Source organism: Ipomoea triloba, chromosome 13 (assembly GCF_003576645.1).
Source record: "Ipomoea triloba cultivar NCNSP0323 chromosome 13, ASM357664v1".
In the NCBI taxonomy this organism is placed as follows: domain Eukaryota; kingdom Viridiplantae; phylum Streptophyta; class Magnoliopsida; order Solanales; family Convolvulaceae; genus Ipomoea; species Ipomoea triloba.
In genome coordinates this window covers 24,305,010-24,323,971 of record NC_044928.1, presented here as the reverse complement: position 1 = coordinate 24,323,971, position 18,962 = coordinate 24,305,010, and the positions used below count along the sequence as shown (strand labels likewise).

General features: G+C 33.6%; 2 protein-coding genes and 1 non-coding gene across 3 annotated transcripts; 1 reads left to right on the top strand and 2 right to left on the bottom strand.

Annotated features, from left to right (window-relative positions):
• Positions 1 to 2,713: 2,713 nt before the first annotated feature.
• LOC116001391 (monothiol glutaredoxin-S10-like) lies at positions 2,714 to 3,022 on the bottom strand. The gene has a single exon (XM_031241273.1). The coding sequence runs from the start codon at positions 3,020 to 3,022 to the stop codon at positions 2,714 to 2,716; it is 309 nt and encodes a 102-aa protein (XP_031097133.1).
• A 5,719-nt stretch (positions 3,023 to 8,741) lies between these two features.
• Positions 8,742 to 9,360, bottom strand: LOC116002725 (monothiol glutaredoxin-S10-like). The gene has a single exon (XM_031242895.1). It carries the CDS (start codon positions 9,214 to 9,216, stop codon positions 8,902 to 8,904), a length of 315 nt encoding a protein of 104 aa, XP_031098755.1. The 5' UTR covers positions 9,217 to 9,360; the 3' UTR covers positions 8,742 to 8,901.
• Positions 9,361 to 16,859: 7,499 nt separating this feature from the next.
• On the top strand, positions 16,860 to 16,943 carry TRNAL-CAA. Its single transcript has one exon. It is a non-coding gene; the product is annotated as a tRNA-Leu (tRNA).
• The last annotated feature ends 2,019 nt before the right edge of the window (positions 16,944 to 18,962 follow it).

Genomic DNA, 18,962 nt, shown 5'->3' with positions numbered 1-18,962 from the left:
GGAAAGAACTGTAAAAATGGAGTATTCGTAATAAATGACACTTTTTCTAAATAAGGTACGTAATAAAAATATTTTGACAATAATTACACTCAATAAAAAAAAAAACCAACAAAATGTGAAAAAAAAAAAAGACAGGAATTTTAAAATTATCTTTTCCAAAATATATTACTTTTTGAACGGAAAAACCGATTTCTTAATGATGAGCCAATGCCTTTCAATAAAACAATTGAATTTTAAGGTGTGGTTGGAAAGCAAGAAAATGGCTTCGAGAAAGATGTTTTCTGGAAAATGAGTCACTTTCCAGAAACATTTTCTTTTCCAGTATTTGGTTGCATTCCAGAAAACTATCTTGGTGTGTTTGGTTCATTTTTCTGAAAAATGAGCATAATTATTTTTAATTTTAAATATTTAAAATATACAGTGGTGGTGGGTGGGTTGGTAACGTAGTGGTGGTGGTGGTGGGGGTACGTGGTTGTGAGTGGGGTTGGTGGGGTGGTGGTGGTGGTTGGTGGTTGGTGGTTGGTGGTGGTGGGGTGGTGGCGGNGTTGGTGGTTGGTGGTGGTGGGGTGGTGGCGGTGACGATGATGGGGGTGGGGTGGTGATGGTGGTGGCGACGACAACATCGGGGTGATTGGATGCTCCACTGCTGCAAACGAAAAATGACTTTCTAAAAAAGAAGTCATTTTTCAGAAAATGTTAGCTATTTTCTATTGACAAACCCATTGTTTTCCATTGACTTTAAATTTTCCTTGTCGCCAAACACTGGAAACCCGGAAATTCCGAGTTTCCAGACACACCCTTAAGTTAAATAAACTAGGAATTAACCTGCCAACTACCATGTAGTGTGATGACATCATGTTACCATTCCAAATGAGTGGTTATAAGTTTGAACTTCAATGGTGAGTTAGATTTTTTAAGTTGAAAATGTTTGATAAAGTATAGAACAGATACAACATATAAAAAATCATGAGTAACCTTGATAAGAGAGATCGAAGAAAGCTTAAGGAAAGAATAAAAAATTTTCGAACTCTGTTTTGGACCAAATGGAACCATAAATATTTGTGTAATACGTGAAACCAATAATACTTTATATTGTTTCTAATCAAAATGAGAAAATTTTCTTTAAGCTTTTAAAATTATATTTTTAAGTAAATAATGTTTCACGCAAGATCTTGTGGTCTAGTGGCACCAATTGCATTCCCATATAAAAGTGGATGAGTTCGAGACTTCGACCTGAACAGATATTTCATTGTAACAGAGTTAACACTACTAAAAAAAAATGTTTCACGTAACACAAATTCGCACAATGGAAATGTGCCGTCGCCTTCAAAATGGCCAACATTCTTCGTGGTTTGCAATAAACAAACTACAAAGGCAGAAGCCTTTTCTTTTTGGCTTCAGCTTTGGCATTCGGCACACAAAAACAAGACGGCAGAATTGAAATTTTGTTTTATTCTTCTTCTATTGTTCGGCACACGCACGGCAAACACCCACAAAAAGGCTAATTAAAAGATGTTTGATTCAATTATTTTTATATTTATAAACATAAAATAAATTATATATATATATATATATATATATATATATATATATATATATATATGGGCACACTCCCGTGCGAACTACCGCCCAAGTAGGAAATGAGAACGCTTCACAGCCGTCCACGTGTCCAGATCAACGAATCAGATGCAATTTTTAAAAAATGACGCGGTGACATTTTCATAAATAACTGGAACTTTGGTGCACCAAGTTTCACTTACAAGTGCACCTATTTTCGCACCTATTTTCACTACAAGTGCAAGTAATTTACCTTGTTAATATTCATGCACTTATTTTCGCAAATATTTTCACTTACAAATGCAAGTAATTTACCTTGTTAATATTCATGCACCTAGTGTAACCTAGGTGCACCTAGTTATAACATTAGGTGCACTTAGTATTGATGCTCAATGTACAATTCACTTGCACTTGTAATACATTTACTTGCATCTGCAATACAGTTTACATGCACTTGTGCAAGTAATTTACTTTGTTAACATTCATACACCTGGGTGCAACCTATGTGCACCTAGTTATAACATTAGGTGCACATAGTTATAACATTAGGTGTACTTAATATTGATGCTCATTGTACAATTTACTTGCACTTGTAATTCATTTTACTTTCACGTGTGCACCTATTTTCACTTACAAGTGCAAGTAATTTACCTTGTTAATATTTATACACTTGGGTGCACCTAGTATAACATTGCGTGCACCTAGTTATAACGTTAGGTGTAACTACATTCTTGACACGTGGCGCACTGTAATTTGTCCGCAGTTCTCTCCTGAATGGCCAGTATGCACCTGAATGCGATCCTATATATATATATATATATATATAGACACCCATACATACATTATGATAATATATGAGATGAAATATTAAAAACAAAATAGTAAGGAAAGACTTAGAAATTAATGAATTTAGTTCCTTGATGAAATGGTATGATCGATCCAATTCCAACAATACGTACTAGTATACCATATTAAGACCACTATGCAACATTATTTATGCGACATGCACATTATAGAGAAGTACAAAATTAAAGAGAAATTAAAAAAGAGAAGCTGTAGCAACAAGCTAAATAAGGTCAAGTATTGGTTAAAAAGTACAACTAAAATGACCTTTGCTAAATAAGTCACATAATAAAATAATAAAAGGCTCAGCTAGCTAAAGCCTGCAGCGCGCATCCATCAGCATATTCTTAAGCGAACCATTCACTTGAAGGGTGAGGACAGTTTGGACTGAGCCCAGAAATCTCCCGCCGATGAAGACCGCCGGGACGACCGGGTTACACCCTAACCGGCGGAGCGCTCGCTCCATTTCCCGGCCGTTACACCTATCCTCGTCCAGCTCGTATATCACGGGGCTTATCCCTTGCGAGTAGAACAACCCCTTTATGGAGTGGGACATGCAGCACGAAGACTTGGTGAAGATCACCACTTTGTTCTGCGACGCAGCCTTCGCTACGCGGTCCATTTGGGCTTTCACTCAGTATAGTGAAGAAAAGGAGAAACAATATAATATGTCAACAAGAATAGTTGGGAAAATTAAAGGAGATGTTGTTTGTGTTGGTTTCCTTGTGATGGTGGTGACGTTTATATAGAGAGGTGAAGGTTTGTGGTTTAATCTTGATTAATTATCACTTAACGCAACCACAACGTACACTACAAAGTACAAATCCTTCATTTTCAAAGTGATATTACCGATATGATGTAATTGAATACTTCTTATTTTTTATTTTTATAAATGCTCATTAGAATTTAAAAATCTAGTAGACATAATAAGTCTTGATTATTCTAAAATTAAATTATCAATTTATGTAGAGAATGGTTTTTAAATTGGAATTTTTACAATATCATTTAGTAATTTTTTGTCATAAAAAAAATAAAAGGACATTATATATATATATTGGTTCTCGTGCAGTTGTGTGGTGAGAGGAGAGCCATTGATCTTGTCAAAACCAACGATTAGGATTGACAACGTTTTAAAAAAAAATGTGGTGCCAATTTGGTCATTATCTATATGGGTCAAACTTAAGGTGCGTAGGTCTTGTGATTAATTAGGGTGCACCGTGTTTCTTCTTCTAAATTGGAACAGACCTATCCACATAACTACGACCACCTAGTACCTCAAGAAGAAAGCGGCAGAGGGTAACAAGCACTCCTTGCCCGCCAACCTTCTCCCTTTTGAACTAAGGGGCCTGGGTGATGGGTCCGCCAGACCCCTAGCTCAGGTCTTCAAGAACAAAACAAAACTTTTTAACTGAACTGATGGGGACATGAGACCCCGGGGACCCATTTTATTGGGAAAGTATTGGCCCAAACCGCGGGTGTCCATTTTTATTGTCAAGGAAAGAAGGAAGCATGGACCATTTTTATTGTCAATGAAAGAAGGAAGCATGGAGCAAAATATTATAGAAAGTACCAAACAAGATTCAAACCTACAACCTCAAGCATAACACCACAAGATTTAGACCACCAAGCCACTGAAAATCTTGTGTATTAAAAGGCAAGAAACTCTACTTATGCATGGGAGTGCGCTGGAAGCAAAGTAGTGGGGGACACTACTACAAAAAAGCACATAAAACACTCACATTTAGCTACCGTTCTAGTTAGAACGGTAGTGTATTCTTTAAAAAAAAAAACGTGCGGTGGTAGTTTCGTAAATAAATGAAAAACATTTAGGCACATTTCGTGTGTGGACACGTGTGTGGACACGCGTGTGGACACGCGGGGATGGACACGTGTGTGGCCGATATTGAAGCAAATCAATGTCATCCATTTGTCAACCATCCGTGAGTCCTCCAACAATATAAATAGGCACATTTCTCTCTCTTTAAAATGTATCCCTTAGTTCACAACCTCCTTTCTAGTTGAGTGGTCTGAGCATTATTTCTCTTGTTGGCATATTAGTGCTCGAGTCTTGTTGGTAACATTTAGGGTGTAGTTGGAAAAGAAAGGGGAAGGGAAATGAAACCCGTTGGTAACATTTAGGGTGGAGAAATTAGGGTATGGATTTTCCAATTAATGAGGTATTCTAAAAACCTATCAACCAAATAATAACAATCACTTTAATACCTTATGCCTAAACACACCCTTAGTTCTATTTTATTTATTAGTTCCCTAGCTTCTTTATTTATTATTCAGGCCACCATTTTAGGCTCTATTCAACTCCTTAAGGCTATAGTATTTATTATTTGTATTCTTTGAGCCGCCATTTTGGGCAAATATCTTGGGCATTGTACGTGCTATTTTGGGCCTAGTGCCCCGAGTAATAAAGTTGCTTTCTTCCTACTCCCAATTTGTATCCCTATACCCAGTTTATGGTGGACCCAATCCTAACAAAACCATCAATATATATATATATATATATATATATATATATATAATTTATTGACTGATAAAAATGTAATTAATTAAATATATACATTTATATAATATATTATATTTATTGAAGTATAATATATTAGGGGAACAAAGAATATGTGTGTGTGGGGGTTGTGTGTACGTGTGTAAGCACCGTTGCAAAAATCGGCCGCCTAGACGCTAGGCGCCCGTAGGTCGAGGCAAATTTCTCCCTAGGCGGCCGCCTAGCGCCTAACTCAGTCGAGTTAACTCTTCCAACTTGCAGAGTTAGTCGAGTTAATTCAGGCAAGTTGTCATTGTTAATTTTTTTTATTATATTTATATATATTTAAATTTATTTATTTATATATGACATACACCCACACACATGCACTATTTTTTTTATAGGTCACCGCCTAGCTAGATCGTATAAGCGCTAAGCGCTAGTCTACCGCCCGACTAGCGTCTAGCGCCTACTACAACCATGTGTGTAAGCATGCGCAATAAATGGTATTTTTTGTATTATAATACAAAAGCTATTCCCAATTGCTTGAGAATAGCTAATACTGGGGGCCCTATGAATGAATATTCCATCTGCAAAGGGAATAACTAATTTTCAAGAATGTTATTCCCATGAATAAAAGGTCAAGACAAAAAATGGAATATAATATAGGTCTATTTCTTGGGAATGGTATTCAATTCCTTACCTATTCCATGAACCATACATACCGTTAGGGTGCGTTTGGGAATTCGAAACGGAATGGGAATCAAATATATACTTGGTAATTGGAATATATTTTGGTGAAAGTATTTTGCATGTGTTGTAGTAGATTGGAATTGGAATGATTACTAATATGGTGGTTATATGTATGATCCTATAATTAGAACAATGGTTTTAAAAATACAAAAACAAAAAATTAAGGTAATTGATCCTAATATAATGACATCCAATGTACCAATATGAACAAAAAAATCAAAATAAAAATCTAAAAGCACTAATCCTATGTAGTGAGGAGGCAACGAAATGAGGAAGCGATGAAATGAGCAGGATAAGGCTGAATTAATGGGATGATACCTAATTTAAATTAGATAATAAGTTTTTAAGTTATAAAGGTAATCAAATCTTATACCTATGTTTTAAAAAGTTATCAATCAAATAATGTATATACTTTCATTCTCATTCCTTGTGTCTAACCCCATGAACCAAACATAACCTTAATTAATTAGTTGTTATATTTGCAAGATTATACCAACCATATTTATTAATTTTCTTAACAAATTTAAATGATTTTGAACAAATACAAACCTATAGTTATATTCTTAATAATTTTAATTGATATATAGGAAATTAAACGATTTATAAATCAGTTTTTTTTTTTTTTGAGAGAAAAAGCTTAATGCATTAAATCATCAGAAAGAGAATCAACAAGGAAATTAAACGATTTCTTATTAAATCAGTTTTAATAGCTCATATATAATACCACCATTATTTTAAACGTCCTCCCAACCGCCTATAATTTATAAATATTTTTTTCTCAAAAGATTGAATCCTTAACCTCAAGGTCCCCCACGTCTCTAACTTTGAGAGATTGCTACCACACTGGGTCGTTGGTAAGACTTGATCATTGGTCTTTCTTCTTAAATTTTATCTCGGCCTGTGACCAACTGAGTTGGCCATACGAGCTATATAATTTATTAATATTATATGTCAGAATGGACGTGCTATTCTAGTTAGCATATAGAGAGTAAAGAAGAGTTACCTGATGAGACGGCACCAAGAGAAGATTATAACTTTTGTTTGTATTGCATGCAGAATATATCCATTAACTAACCCAAAATGAAATTACAATTCGTCATAATTGTATCGCCACACATATTGGGATCGGAGGTCACTTCAAATTTTGGGATAATATTAACTTATTTAAATTCCCCAGACTTTGCATTACTTTTATGATGGCGTAGAATCCTTAGATACCAATTCAAGTAGGTAGAATCATTTGCATATATAGCATTAGCCTTTACTGAAGTGTTACATATATATGAGCTAACTTTCTGCGCCTATTGACACAATCATCTTCACTAGATGCAATTTTGATACCCGTTCATTATTGTTTACAATTATTGTATGATAATGAAGAAATTGTCCACATCAAACAGTATTGATGGATATATTAGAAACGAGTCTGGAGCAAATCGACTTGAGAAGACGAATCAAGGCAACCCGAGTCAACCTTCGACGTTGCCCCCGAGGCCGATCCCAACGGTTGTGGCCTCGTGCACTAAAGGTTGGCCCTCGCGGCTGGCTTTGAGGCCCCAAGGCTGGCTCCGTTGCCGGCCTCGTGGCTGAGCACCAACGAAGAGCTTCGCGATCGGCCTCGAGCGGCCAAGGCCGAGCTCAACTCGGTGCTCATTCTCTGGTAGCTAAGGCCTAGCTCAATGCTCGGCCTCGGGCAGCTAAGGCCTAGTTGGGCGCAGGTGAGATGTGTGGACGTGGTTAAAGGACCCTAACCGCCCACCCTTTTCTTGGGGGTGGTTACGGGGCTGAGTTCAATATAAATTTCCTCATATATTTTGTGGTGTTAATATACACAATCCTAGAATCTTTCTTGTAATCATCTTACACAATGTATTAATACAAAGCTTTATCCTTCCTACTCAATATCTTGCTCAGGTTAACTAAATCTATCAGGTGTGTACCGGATAAATCTTGCTCTTGTGTAATAGTCACTAATGACACAAAAAAGATAAAGCGGTACTACTATATATTAATGATATGTTAAGTGCATAATCATTTAATACAATTGTTGTACCTACGCATCTGTTCCAACGTTAGCACAACAACTCAATTAACTTAATTTGCTCCACTACTCTGTTACATGATTGAAGCATACAAATAAATTAAAGCAACGATAAACTAAGCATTTGTTGTATAAAGTGACTTCAAAATCATTCAAAGTTTATTTAAAGTGATTGAAGCTCTAACAATTTAACTTTACGGCCAAAGAACTCTGATCTAATTGATTAGTCCATATGGTCATTCGCGTCTTAAAGGCTAAAGCATTATATATTGGCTGATTCTTCATATGTAGAAGCATGCATGCATTTTAATAAGAGATATGTGTATATATACTTTTTAAAATTAAATTTATTCGGTTGACATGTGACCATTAAATACAATTATCAATTAGTAAAACATTATTATATATATTAGTCAATCGTTCATATAACAAGTAAGCATGCATTTTAATAAGAGACATGTGTATATATACTTTTTAAAATTTAGTTTATTCGGGTGGTTATCAATTAGTAAAACATTATTATATATTAGCCCATTGTTCATATAACAAGCAAGCATGCATTTTAATAAGAGACATGTGTATATATACCTTTTAAAATTAAATTTATTTGGGTGGCATGTGACCATTAAATACAATTATCAATTAGTGAAACATTATTATATATTAGCCAATTCTTCATATAACAAGCAAGCATGCATTTTAATAAGAGGCATGTGTATGTGTGTGTATATATTGGGGTATCTGTTTGATAATTACAATCTCCCACATAAAAGAGTATCTTAGTGCCACTAGACCACAAGTTCATTGGTAGAGACATGTGTATATATACTTTTTAAAATTAAATTTGTCAGGGTAATATGTGACCATCAAATACAATTATCAATTAGCAAAACATTATTATTATGTAATTATAATCCTTAATTGACTTGTTTTTATGAACGGGTTATATAGAAGCCTTGATAGAACTAATCAGTAATTATTATTTCTGTAATAAATTATATTATTACTGTACATACTATAAAGCGTATATCATAGTAAGGCCACTATACAACATTTATGCATAATATTGTTTTGATATATAAAGTGCAAAATCAAAGAGTGTAAAAGAAAAAAAAAATGAAAAGGTGTAGCAACAAGGTCAAAGTATTGGTTAAAAAGTACAGTTAAAGTGACCTTGCTAAATAAGTCACAGCGTCTTAAATTAGGTAATTAATTAAAGCCAGAGAGCGCCGGCATCTTTGAGCATCTTCTTAAGCGAGCCATTAATATGAAGGGTCATGACGGTGTTGGCCGAGCCGACAAATCTGCCGCCGATGAAGACGGCTGGGACGGCGGGGTTGCAGCCGAGCCGGAGAAGGGCTCGCTCCATTTCCCGGCTGTTGTAGCTATCCAGCTCGTCCAGCTCATATATCATGGGGCTCACTCCTTGCTCGTAGAACAGCCTCTTGATTGCGTGGCACATACAGCACGAACTCTTGCTGAAGATCACCACCGCCTTCTGCGCCGCCGCCTTCGCTACACGATCCATTATATTTCAAACAACGTACGAAGAAACAATATAATAATAAAAATGTTTTTTTTTTTTTTGTTTGTTTTGGTTTAGTTGTGATGATGGTGTTGGGAGTTACGTTTTGGATGTGGCGTTTATATAGGGAGATAGCGAGGAAAGTTGTGGTGGATTATATTGGATAATATTTCTGAATATATATATAGAGTTGGTTTATTGGTGATGAAGAAAATTAAAGGTGGAATATTACAAAATGTAGAAATATAAAGTGGAATGAAGTTCTTTGAGATATATATTTGGATTAGATGCTGTGATAGGTGTACAAATTAAAATGCTCTTCCTTTTGATAGTAGCCAAGAGAGTACCTATAGGCCCCCATAAATTGATTCCGAACCCCCCTTATTTTGATTGTGACCCAACCTTCACCACTCCATACTTCTTAAGTGTTAACAAAGGTATGGTCCCAATTTATTTATTATATATGAAATCATACTGAAAAATTATTTCATCTCAATTAAAAGTTTAAACTGTCCTAGATTTTCATAATTATTTACCTGCTTACATATTATTAGGGACTAAATTAATCATATGTTCCACCACTAATATCTAGTTCTTTAATTAAACACAAGATGATTTGTACTCAAACACACACACGTACAAGATGATTTAACATATATGATATATATACAACTTCCTCTAATTAGCTCTTTTTGATGTACTCGATTCAGTTAATTAGACTTGAATAAAGTTATTTACGGAGTACACTTTTATTTTGCATAGTATTTAAGTATAATATTAGTACTATATATATATATATATATATATATATATAGTAGATCAATGGTTTGGATTTGTCCACAAGTTCTCACTCGGGAGTGATAGTTCTCATATGATTAGGATTCTATATATAATATTTAAGTTTGGTATTAGTATATAGAATTTATATATACAAGAAAATACTAAAGAAAATAAACAAATGAGAAAATTGATCCATTTAAGGTCAGAATTAAAAAAAAAAAAAAAAGTGACAATTGGGTAATTGTTACGTATGACATTATTAGAAATTGAGTTGAAATAACATTTTTGTTACCAAATACAGTGTACATGAATGTGTGGAGAATTAGAGTTAGATGCCCTGAGGTGAGGGAGGAATGTCAACTTATGATGTGTAATGGGAAGTGAAGGATATATGCATGCGTATATGCACTGACAAATTAAAGCATTGAAGTTATGTGAAAATAAATGGGAACATCACAATAAAGGTGATGAAGAAGAGAATATATGTTATGTTTAGATTGGTCCAGTGCCAGAGGGGGCATCCTAACTTGTCTCTTCGGCCACGTGAACTGTGAAAGCGATCCATCCATCATATATATATGCTAACGTAACTTAGCTTATAAGGTTAAAGTTGGGTTAAGATGAATTGAGGAATATATATGGATAGGATTCAATGAGTATGTATAAGGCCGTCGTTATACCGTGGACCATGGTCACAAAACGACGTTGTTTCAATAAGTGGGACAAACGACTGTCGTAAATCTCCGTAACTGATACTATAGTTCATCTCAAAAGATACTGCCTCACATTTGTTTTTATATTATCGAATGAAACTATAGTTATATCGAAATGTAACTATAATTGTGTTGAAATGTAACTGTAGTGTATATAAACTGATACTGAATAACAATTTCACATTTTTGGGTGTATATTGTCCAATGAAATTGTAGTTATATCGAAATGATATTATAGTTGTGTTGAAATAAAACGGCAGTGTATTATAAAAGAAACTGTAGTTATGTTGAAAGGAAAATAAATAAAAGGTTCACATATTTGAGCGTATAATATTGAATGAAATTGCAGTTATATCGAAAAGAAAATGCAGTTGTGTTGAAATGTAACTGCAGTGTATATAAATTGAAAGTGAATGGCGTGGAACGGAGGTCATTTCATCTGTCTGTTTTTATTAATCAAAATGACGTCGTTTTGATGCGCGGTCCACAATAAAATTTGCGTGTATAAGGTCTTCTTATAAAAAGTAAAGACTAATCTCAATCATCTATCAATGTTCATCAATGGTTGAGAGTTTTTGTAAATAAAAAAATAAAAAAATTAACAAGTCAATTTTATAATTATTAAAAAAATTTAAGAGCGGACAACCTAACTAATAAAATTTCAAAATCACTTTACGGAATATTGTGGAAGCCTTAATTTTCCCCAAGGCGTTGATAGAACATTTAGGAGGATGTAAATCATGATGACTCAATAACTCAGCAGACAAGGTCAAATGCCGGTGCACACAAGGGATCTGTCAACATTGTGTATAATCCCAACACTGCCATTATCGATGTTCGAGCCTTGATCTCTTCTCTCAAATACTGTCTACTAAACCAGTGAACTAAACTCTTGCGGATAGTGACATGATATCCTGAGAATATACATACAATCCTATCCTGTAGTCACTACAAAATACTTTTGGTACAGTTAAAGGTGTACGTATTGTGTAATGACTAATGTATATGGACTCACCGATTAGATCATGTAATTGAGGGGTTAAAAACACAATCTATTACAATCTGTTTGATATTACGTGTGTGATTAGCAAGTGTTTTTAGTAAATGCATGTGCACGCACACTGTTAATAGAAGTTCACGGCTTTCGTTGCATTGGAGATGCACATTACAAGTTCTTCTTCTTATTTGTAAACTTAAAAGTGCTATGACTAAAAACAAAATTGAAATAAGACGACTAAATAGTTGAGGGGCCCTCGAAAAAAATAATAGTTGAGGGATTAAAAATACATTTTCCTTCTTTTTCTCGTTTTCATTCCTTTGTGAGAGAGAAATTCCTCAAATTTTTTCTCGTTTTCATTCCTTTTCCTCTCTTTCTTTTTTGAGCTGAGGGAAAGATTTTGTCTCTTAAAATATTCTTATCTTTGAGGTTTAATTTTGGTGTTGTTTGAATGACTGGAGAAGGGAAGGATGTAGGTTTGGAGTTTTGAGGTAAATTTTTATGGTGGCTAGCTAGAAGCTAGGGTTGGGGAGAGGGATGCATACGGTTGAATAGACGTTTAAACATTTTTAAAATTATTAAAGATAGCACTAGAGTATGTGTAACATAAGTTTTTTGCTTGTATTGATTATTGATGTGGTATAAGAAATGGTGAGCAAATATATACGAGTGTGAATTGTTATTTTCTAGGGATTGGAGTTTATGGTACAATAATTATGCTATTGCTAAGAATCTAGACACTAAGGTAGAAAGACAAGCAAGAAGCTAAGAAAATCATATCAAATTGGATCAAGTAGCAATCAAGTAATTTAAGCAAGTAAACACTAAGTAATGCAATTAAAGAAAAAGCAAGGACTTGGACAAGTGAGCAAAATCTTATAAATGCAATGACGACACCTAAAGATTGAGGGTAAAATACCAAATAAGGGCATTTGTGGAAATGCACAAAAGAATTCTAGTCTACAAGATCAAAAAAATCAAGGACTAGGACTAGGATTTGCCCTATTCCCATGGTAAATCAACTTTAAGTCTTTGAAGTACAATTAGCATTTAAAACTCCATAACTCTGATATTTTCATAGAGAGAAATAGAGTTTGTGCACGAAGTGCCTTGGAAATCCAATCCAATTCTCATTGTAATTGAATTCCTTCCAAGAAGTGCCTTTAGCTGCTCCATCCAAACTCTCCCTCCCAAGAAGTACTCACTTTATTTAATGTCTCTAGCTCAACAATTACTTTCATCAAAATTCAATGAAAGATTTAAAAAGGATGATTACACTTTACTATCAATATATTTCTTCAAACGATCACTGCAAACAAATTCTCTTAAGCTCAAATCCTTCATTATATATTCTAAAGTTTCACATTCATCCGTTAAGAGCACTAATGGATAATGGCCATTTTTGGTTAACAGCGGATCCGCCATTTTTTGGCGGATTTGATCGTAATTAACGTTTTGACCAAGTCAAAACGCTAACTACCATGTTTGGTTATCAGCAGTTTGGAGCAGCGGATTGGCTCCAAACCGCTGAAACCCCAAACGCTGCTATTAGCAGCGTTTGGGGTTTGGCGTTTTGGGGAAAGGCCACCTTTCCCCAAAACGCCCCTCTTTATAAAAAAAAAAAATTGTTGTTTGGTAATTCTGGAAGCCTCAAGGCTTCTCAAATAGAGAAGCCTTGAGGCTTCCCTTCAATACCCATCCGATGTGGGACATCGGATGGGTATTGAAAACAAAAGCAAGGGGCATTGAGGCCCTTTTATAGAGGAGCCTCAATGCCCCTGTTTTATATTGTGCCGATGTGGGATCTGAAGTTAAAAGGGGAGCCCCCGGCTCCCCTTCGTCTCTTCTTTTTTTTTTTTTAATTGTTATTATTATTATTATTATTATTATTATTATTATTATTATATTTCTATTTAATATATATAGAGATTATTGTTATTGTTATTATATATATATATAATGTATACCTTTTTGGTCATTTTACATGTTAACCTCTAATTTAAACAGCTAATTTTACCAAACATCTTTTTACAAACCGCTAATACAATCCGTTGGTCAAACCTACTAATACAAACCGCTATTTGGTAACCGCTAACACAACCCGCTACCGCTAAATGCTAACCGCTGATAACCAAACAAGCCCAATATACTAGGCCTAGGCTACATGGGCCGGCCCAAGAGAGCAACTGGATCAAAAAAGCTCAAGAAGGACACTCAGCACAAAGCTACAGAGGAGTTCGATAAGGATTGGACCTCGCACTTATAATATTAGCAAGATTAGGGCTCATTAGTTATAATATAACCTGGACTCTCAATAAGAGGCGATCCAGGATTCTTATTCCTTATAGGGCCCTAGGCCCAAAATATGTATAAATAGACACTCCATACACGAAGAAAGGACAAACAATTCTGAGCAATACAATACCTATATTCTCTCGCTATATTTTCCTACATATTTCCGATATTCTCGTTATTCTAACAGGTACTGTTGGCCTGCCTTTGACTACCCCGAAGTCATAAAACCAACAAGCACTGTGCCTCCTTCCTCCTCAGCTTCTTTCTCAACTAACAAATCCAACAAAATCTCTTTATCAATCATAATACTTCGATAGTATTCTTGGACTTTATTACTTTATATGACTATATTATTTTCTTTATCTTTGTTAACTATTTTTTCTCTACAATATCTACATGTATTTTTTTTCAATATCCCCATATTTTCTTTTCTCCTCGCCATCATCTTCTTCAATACTCTTCGTGTGGAGATCAACCTCATTCTCTTTACTTTCTTCTTCTTGGTTGTCACCACTACATTCAAAGGCTCATCTTGATCATATATATATATATATATATATATGACTTTGTTGCCTTAGTCTTTCCTCTATTATCTTTCCTGTCCTCCTTAGGTTACTCATAGGTTGGTAGAACATCCTCATGCCTTGGTGGGGGCATTTGGTCTTTGTGTTGGTCACTTGAACTACTAGCTTGATATCTATAAGCACTCATTTCCTTATTTGTTTTCTCAACTTGTCGGGCAACATACAAGCATCACCTATGGTGTAGTAATGATGCATGTTTACTACATTATAGATGTCACGATTGAGGCCTTGCAAAAATTTAAAAAAATTATTTCCAAGAACTTGGGAATAACTAATACTAAGCGGTCCCTCGGAATGGCTATTATATTCCCCCTGCAAAGGGAATAACTCATTCCAAGAATCACAAATTAAACGTGCATATATGTCTAATCTTTGGAATGTTATTCTATTCCCGACATATATATTCCATGAACCAAACGTGTATATATTTTTAAATTTGTGTGTCTTAGTTAAAGATAACAATATTCTTCGTAGTTATTATATGATGTTGTGCAACAAGCTCCAATGAGAGAGTGTTGACAAAAATAAAATTTGTGATCATTTAGGTACAGGAATAATACTCCACTCATTCGACAACCCATTTCAGGGCAAATCAAGACTTTGTTTGTTGAACTAAACTACTCCCTGTTGATTTCCAAACGTGCCCTTCCCCCTTATTGCATGGAGGTTTGGTGGGTCGAGTATGACGTCCTGCTATCAAAACATGGTGTTGGTCGCTACACAAATATAGAAATAAAGTGGTGTTTTCACTACTATTTCTAGTTATAACTTTTGATATAGTGATAAGTATGTGATCCTAACAATCTATAAGTATGTGATCCTAACAATTGTTTGGGCAGAGACTTAAAAAGTTGGGATTAGTGAATGGAAGCTATATGATGTTAACTATTACGTAAGAGAATAAATTAAAATTAGCGCTTAATCCATAACACAGTAAGCATGCTTCATCTGTTGAACTGAACAATCATTTTGTCATTCATTGTGTATAGACCAAAAAAAAAAAAAAATTTGTACATTCCACAATTATGCTGGGACCCAGGCCCGTCTACAACTTTATAAGACCCCAGCCCAATTAGTAGGCCCGTAATTAGCACCCAAAACCCCAAGGGTTCTAGTATATACATGCATAGGAATATAGGCTTCTTGATGCTCTAGCCCGATTATGGTTATTTAACCCATTATTGCGGCGCGTTAGAGGAGTTTTTTTTTTGAATACTAATTGCGTTAGAGTTTTTTTTTTTTTTTAAAATCAATTGCGTTAGAGTTTAATTCATGAGTAATGTTACTTTTTTTTTCTTTTTCTTTTTCTTTTTTTTTTTTAAATTTTACTCTATCTGTCTTATTTTATTTGTCTTGTTTACTATTTATTAGTCAAATCAATTCTTTCTCCTTTACTTATTTTCTTTAGTATTTTTAAATTATTTTTTTTATATTTAATTTTATGTTTTATAGTATTTTTTAATGTAGTTTCTAAATATACAAATTTTATATACTAACTTAAAAATAACTTCAATCGAACCTCGTTAGTTGAATTGAACACATAAAATGAAACGGAGAAAGTATTTTAATATTCAGTTTATAACATTACTTAACTTTTAAATTTAATTATTAAGCGGATTTATTGAATTCATATAGTAAGAATAACAACCTAATGGGGTAGCTCAAGTGGCAAGTGAGTCCTTTTTGTGGGAAAGAATTTTGATACTAAAGCAAATCAAAACAGTCGTTTTGCTAATACTCGTAGAACCAAAATTGGTATTAGTCATCTTTATTGGTAGTGAAGATTTAATAGCTACAAAACAAATAAAAGTCAATAACATAATGAGACAAAATTAAAAGAATATGATAAAATATAACAATGTCATAATAGTTGGTGACTACAAATGAAATTTACTATTACAAATTTATGTCATACATTTTAATTTTTATTTTTAAATGCTCAGTATAAACGTGAACAACTCAAACGCTTCCTTACTTACTTATTTCCCTCTTATATTTTATCATTAAATTAAACAATAATTATGTACCATAAGAACTAATATATATTATCAAGAAGAACTCAACAAAGAGTAGTGAATTTAACTAAAAATATAAGTGAAATAAGAGATTAAAACAATACAAGAGTAACTCAATTTTGACTTCTGAAGTATTAAGAGGTTTTGCTTTAAAATAAAATACAATAAAATAAAATAAAATAAAAAAAGGTTTTGGGTAAATAGATCTTTATGAAATATGTAATTCATATTAGAAAACATATTTTTGCTTTACAAAACAAAAGTTAGGATGGCTGAGTGGTCTAAGGCGCCAGACTCAAGTTCTGGCCTTCGTGAGAAGGCGTGGGTTTAAATCCCACTTTTGACATTTTAGCCCTCCCCCAATATAAGCCCCTCCCGTGTTTAATTATTACTATTTTAACCCCGTCTCTACACATTAATTACAGCATCCGCCCCTCCGGGACCCATATGTTTGATAATCAGGATCTAGGCCTTCAAACCTCATTCTATGCATAAGCCTCAATATTTCTTTCGTGTTCCCCTCCAACACATAAGAGTTTTTTCCCAAAATGGTCCCTCGACTATTGCTCATTCTCAATTTTGCATTTTGACTTTCAATTGTACCTAATGTGGTCCCTCGACTTTCAAAAACTCACCCAATTTGGTCCTCCGTTACATATTCCGTCAAATCAGTGTTAAAATGGAGGGTATTTTCGTCCATTTACCTATTATTAGCCTAATAAATATTGAGAAATAGTTGAGGGACCGTTTTGAGGATAGTCAAGGGACCATTTTGGGAAAAACTATTTTATTTATTTCATTTTTGTTTATTTTCATTTTTTACCCTCTATAAAAATAGAATTTCTATACATTTTTTCTTACAAATATAAATAGTTAAAATCGTGCAATCCAACCTCAAAATTTTTAACTTTCTTTACAGACTTTTCCCCTCTAAATATACAAACTATTCCTATGAAGTTTTACAATAAGTTCCGTAAATTTCATAAATACTCATATACTTCTTTTTTTTTTTAATTTTTTATGTTCATAGACAATCAATCACTATGTATCACATTAAATATTACTTTTACCATTGAAAATAATATTTTTTTTCAAGCGTAGACACCCAAAGAGTGTAAAATGTAGGGAAAATATTGGACCGAAAGGTAAATTTTTCTAGTAAACTTCTCAGGTGAGCCGAAAGTAAAATCTCGTCAATGTTTCCTGCAATATTTTCTGTATTTGATTTCGAAGTAATTATTAAATTTTATATTATTTACATTATTTAAGATATTGTATGACATCTTTTATATGTTTTCCTCTTCTTATTTTTTTTATTAATTATTAATTATTAAGGCAAGTATAATTTATTTTGTAATGTGGACACATTATTTTTAAAATTTTGATTTAATTAAATTATACCTTAATTATAAAAATCCTACCTAATAATTTTAGTATATTACACGGGACACAATAATTATTAAAAATAATGTTTAATAATTGTCAATTTGTATTCAACAATAAAATTTATAGTTAATTTTTAAGTCAATCATAAAATCTTTTGTGATGTGCGCACATTATTTTTAATTATTTGAGTTTAATAATATTATATCTTATTTATAAAAAATCCAAAGTAATATATTTAGTACTAATGTGACTACTTTGGCGGTGCTTAAAAAATGAGTATTTATGAAATTTACGGAACTTATTGTAAAACTTCATAGGAATAGTTTGTATATTTAGAGGGGAAAAGTCTGTAAAGAAAGTTAAAAATTTTGAGGTTGGATTGCACGATTTTAACTATTTATATTTGTAAGAAAAAATGTATAGAAATTCTATTTTTATAGAGGGTAAAAAATGAAAATAAACAAAAATGAAATAAATAAAATAGTTTTTCCCAAAATGGTCCCTTGACTATCCTCAAAACGGTCCCTCAACTATTTCTCAATATTTATTAGGCTAATAATAGGTAAATGGACGAAAATGCCCTCCATTTTAACACTGATTTGACGGAATATGTAACGGAGGACCAAATTGGGTGAGTTTTTGAAAGTCAAGGGACCACATTAGGTGCAATTGAAAGTCGAAATGCAAAATTGAGAATGAGCAATAGTCGAGGGACCATTTTGGGAAAAAACTCAACACATAACCTGAAATCAAAGAATTCCAAGAAACAATATCCTTTTCATGCATGGATTCAAACAAATCCCTTGCACAGCCAACTCTTTCACATTTACTGTACAAGCTTAACATACAATTCATCAAAACTAAGTTAGATGTAAAGCCATATTTTACAAATTAATACTAGAATGAAAGCATGAGGAGCCGCTCTTTAACCCTAATTCTCTCAAAATGCCTCACTGCACGAAACCTTGATTCTTCATCT

Coding starts and splice junctions, on each gene's coding strand:
- LOC116002725 (XM_031242895.1), bottom strand. CDS start 9,216: ATGGATCGTGTAGCGAAGGCGGCGGCGCAGAAGGCGGTGGTGATCTTC.
- LOC116001391 (XM_031241273.1), bottom strand. CDS start 3,022: ATGGACCGCGTAGCGAAGGCTGCGTCGCAGAACAAAGTGGTGATCTTC.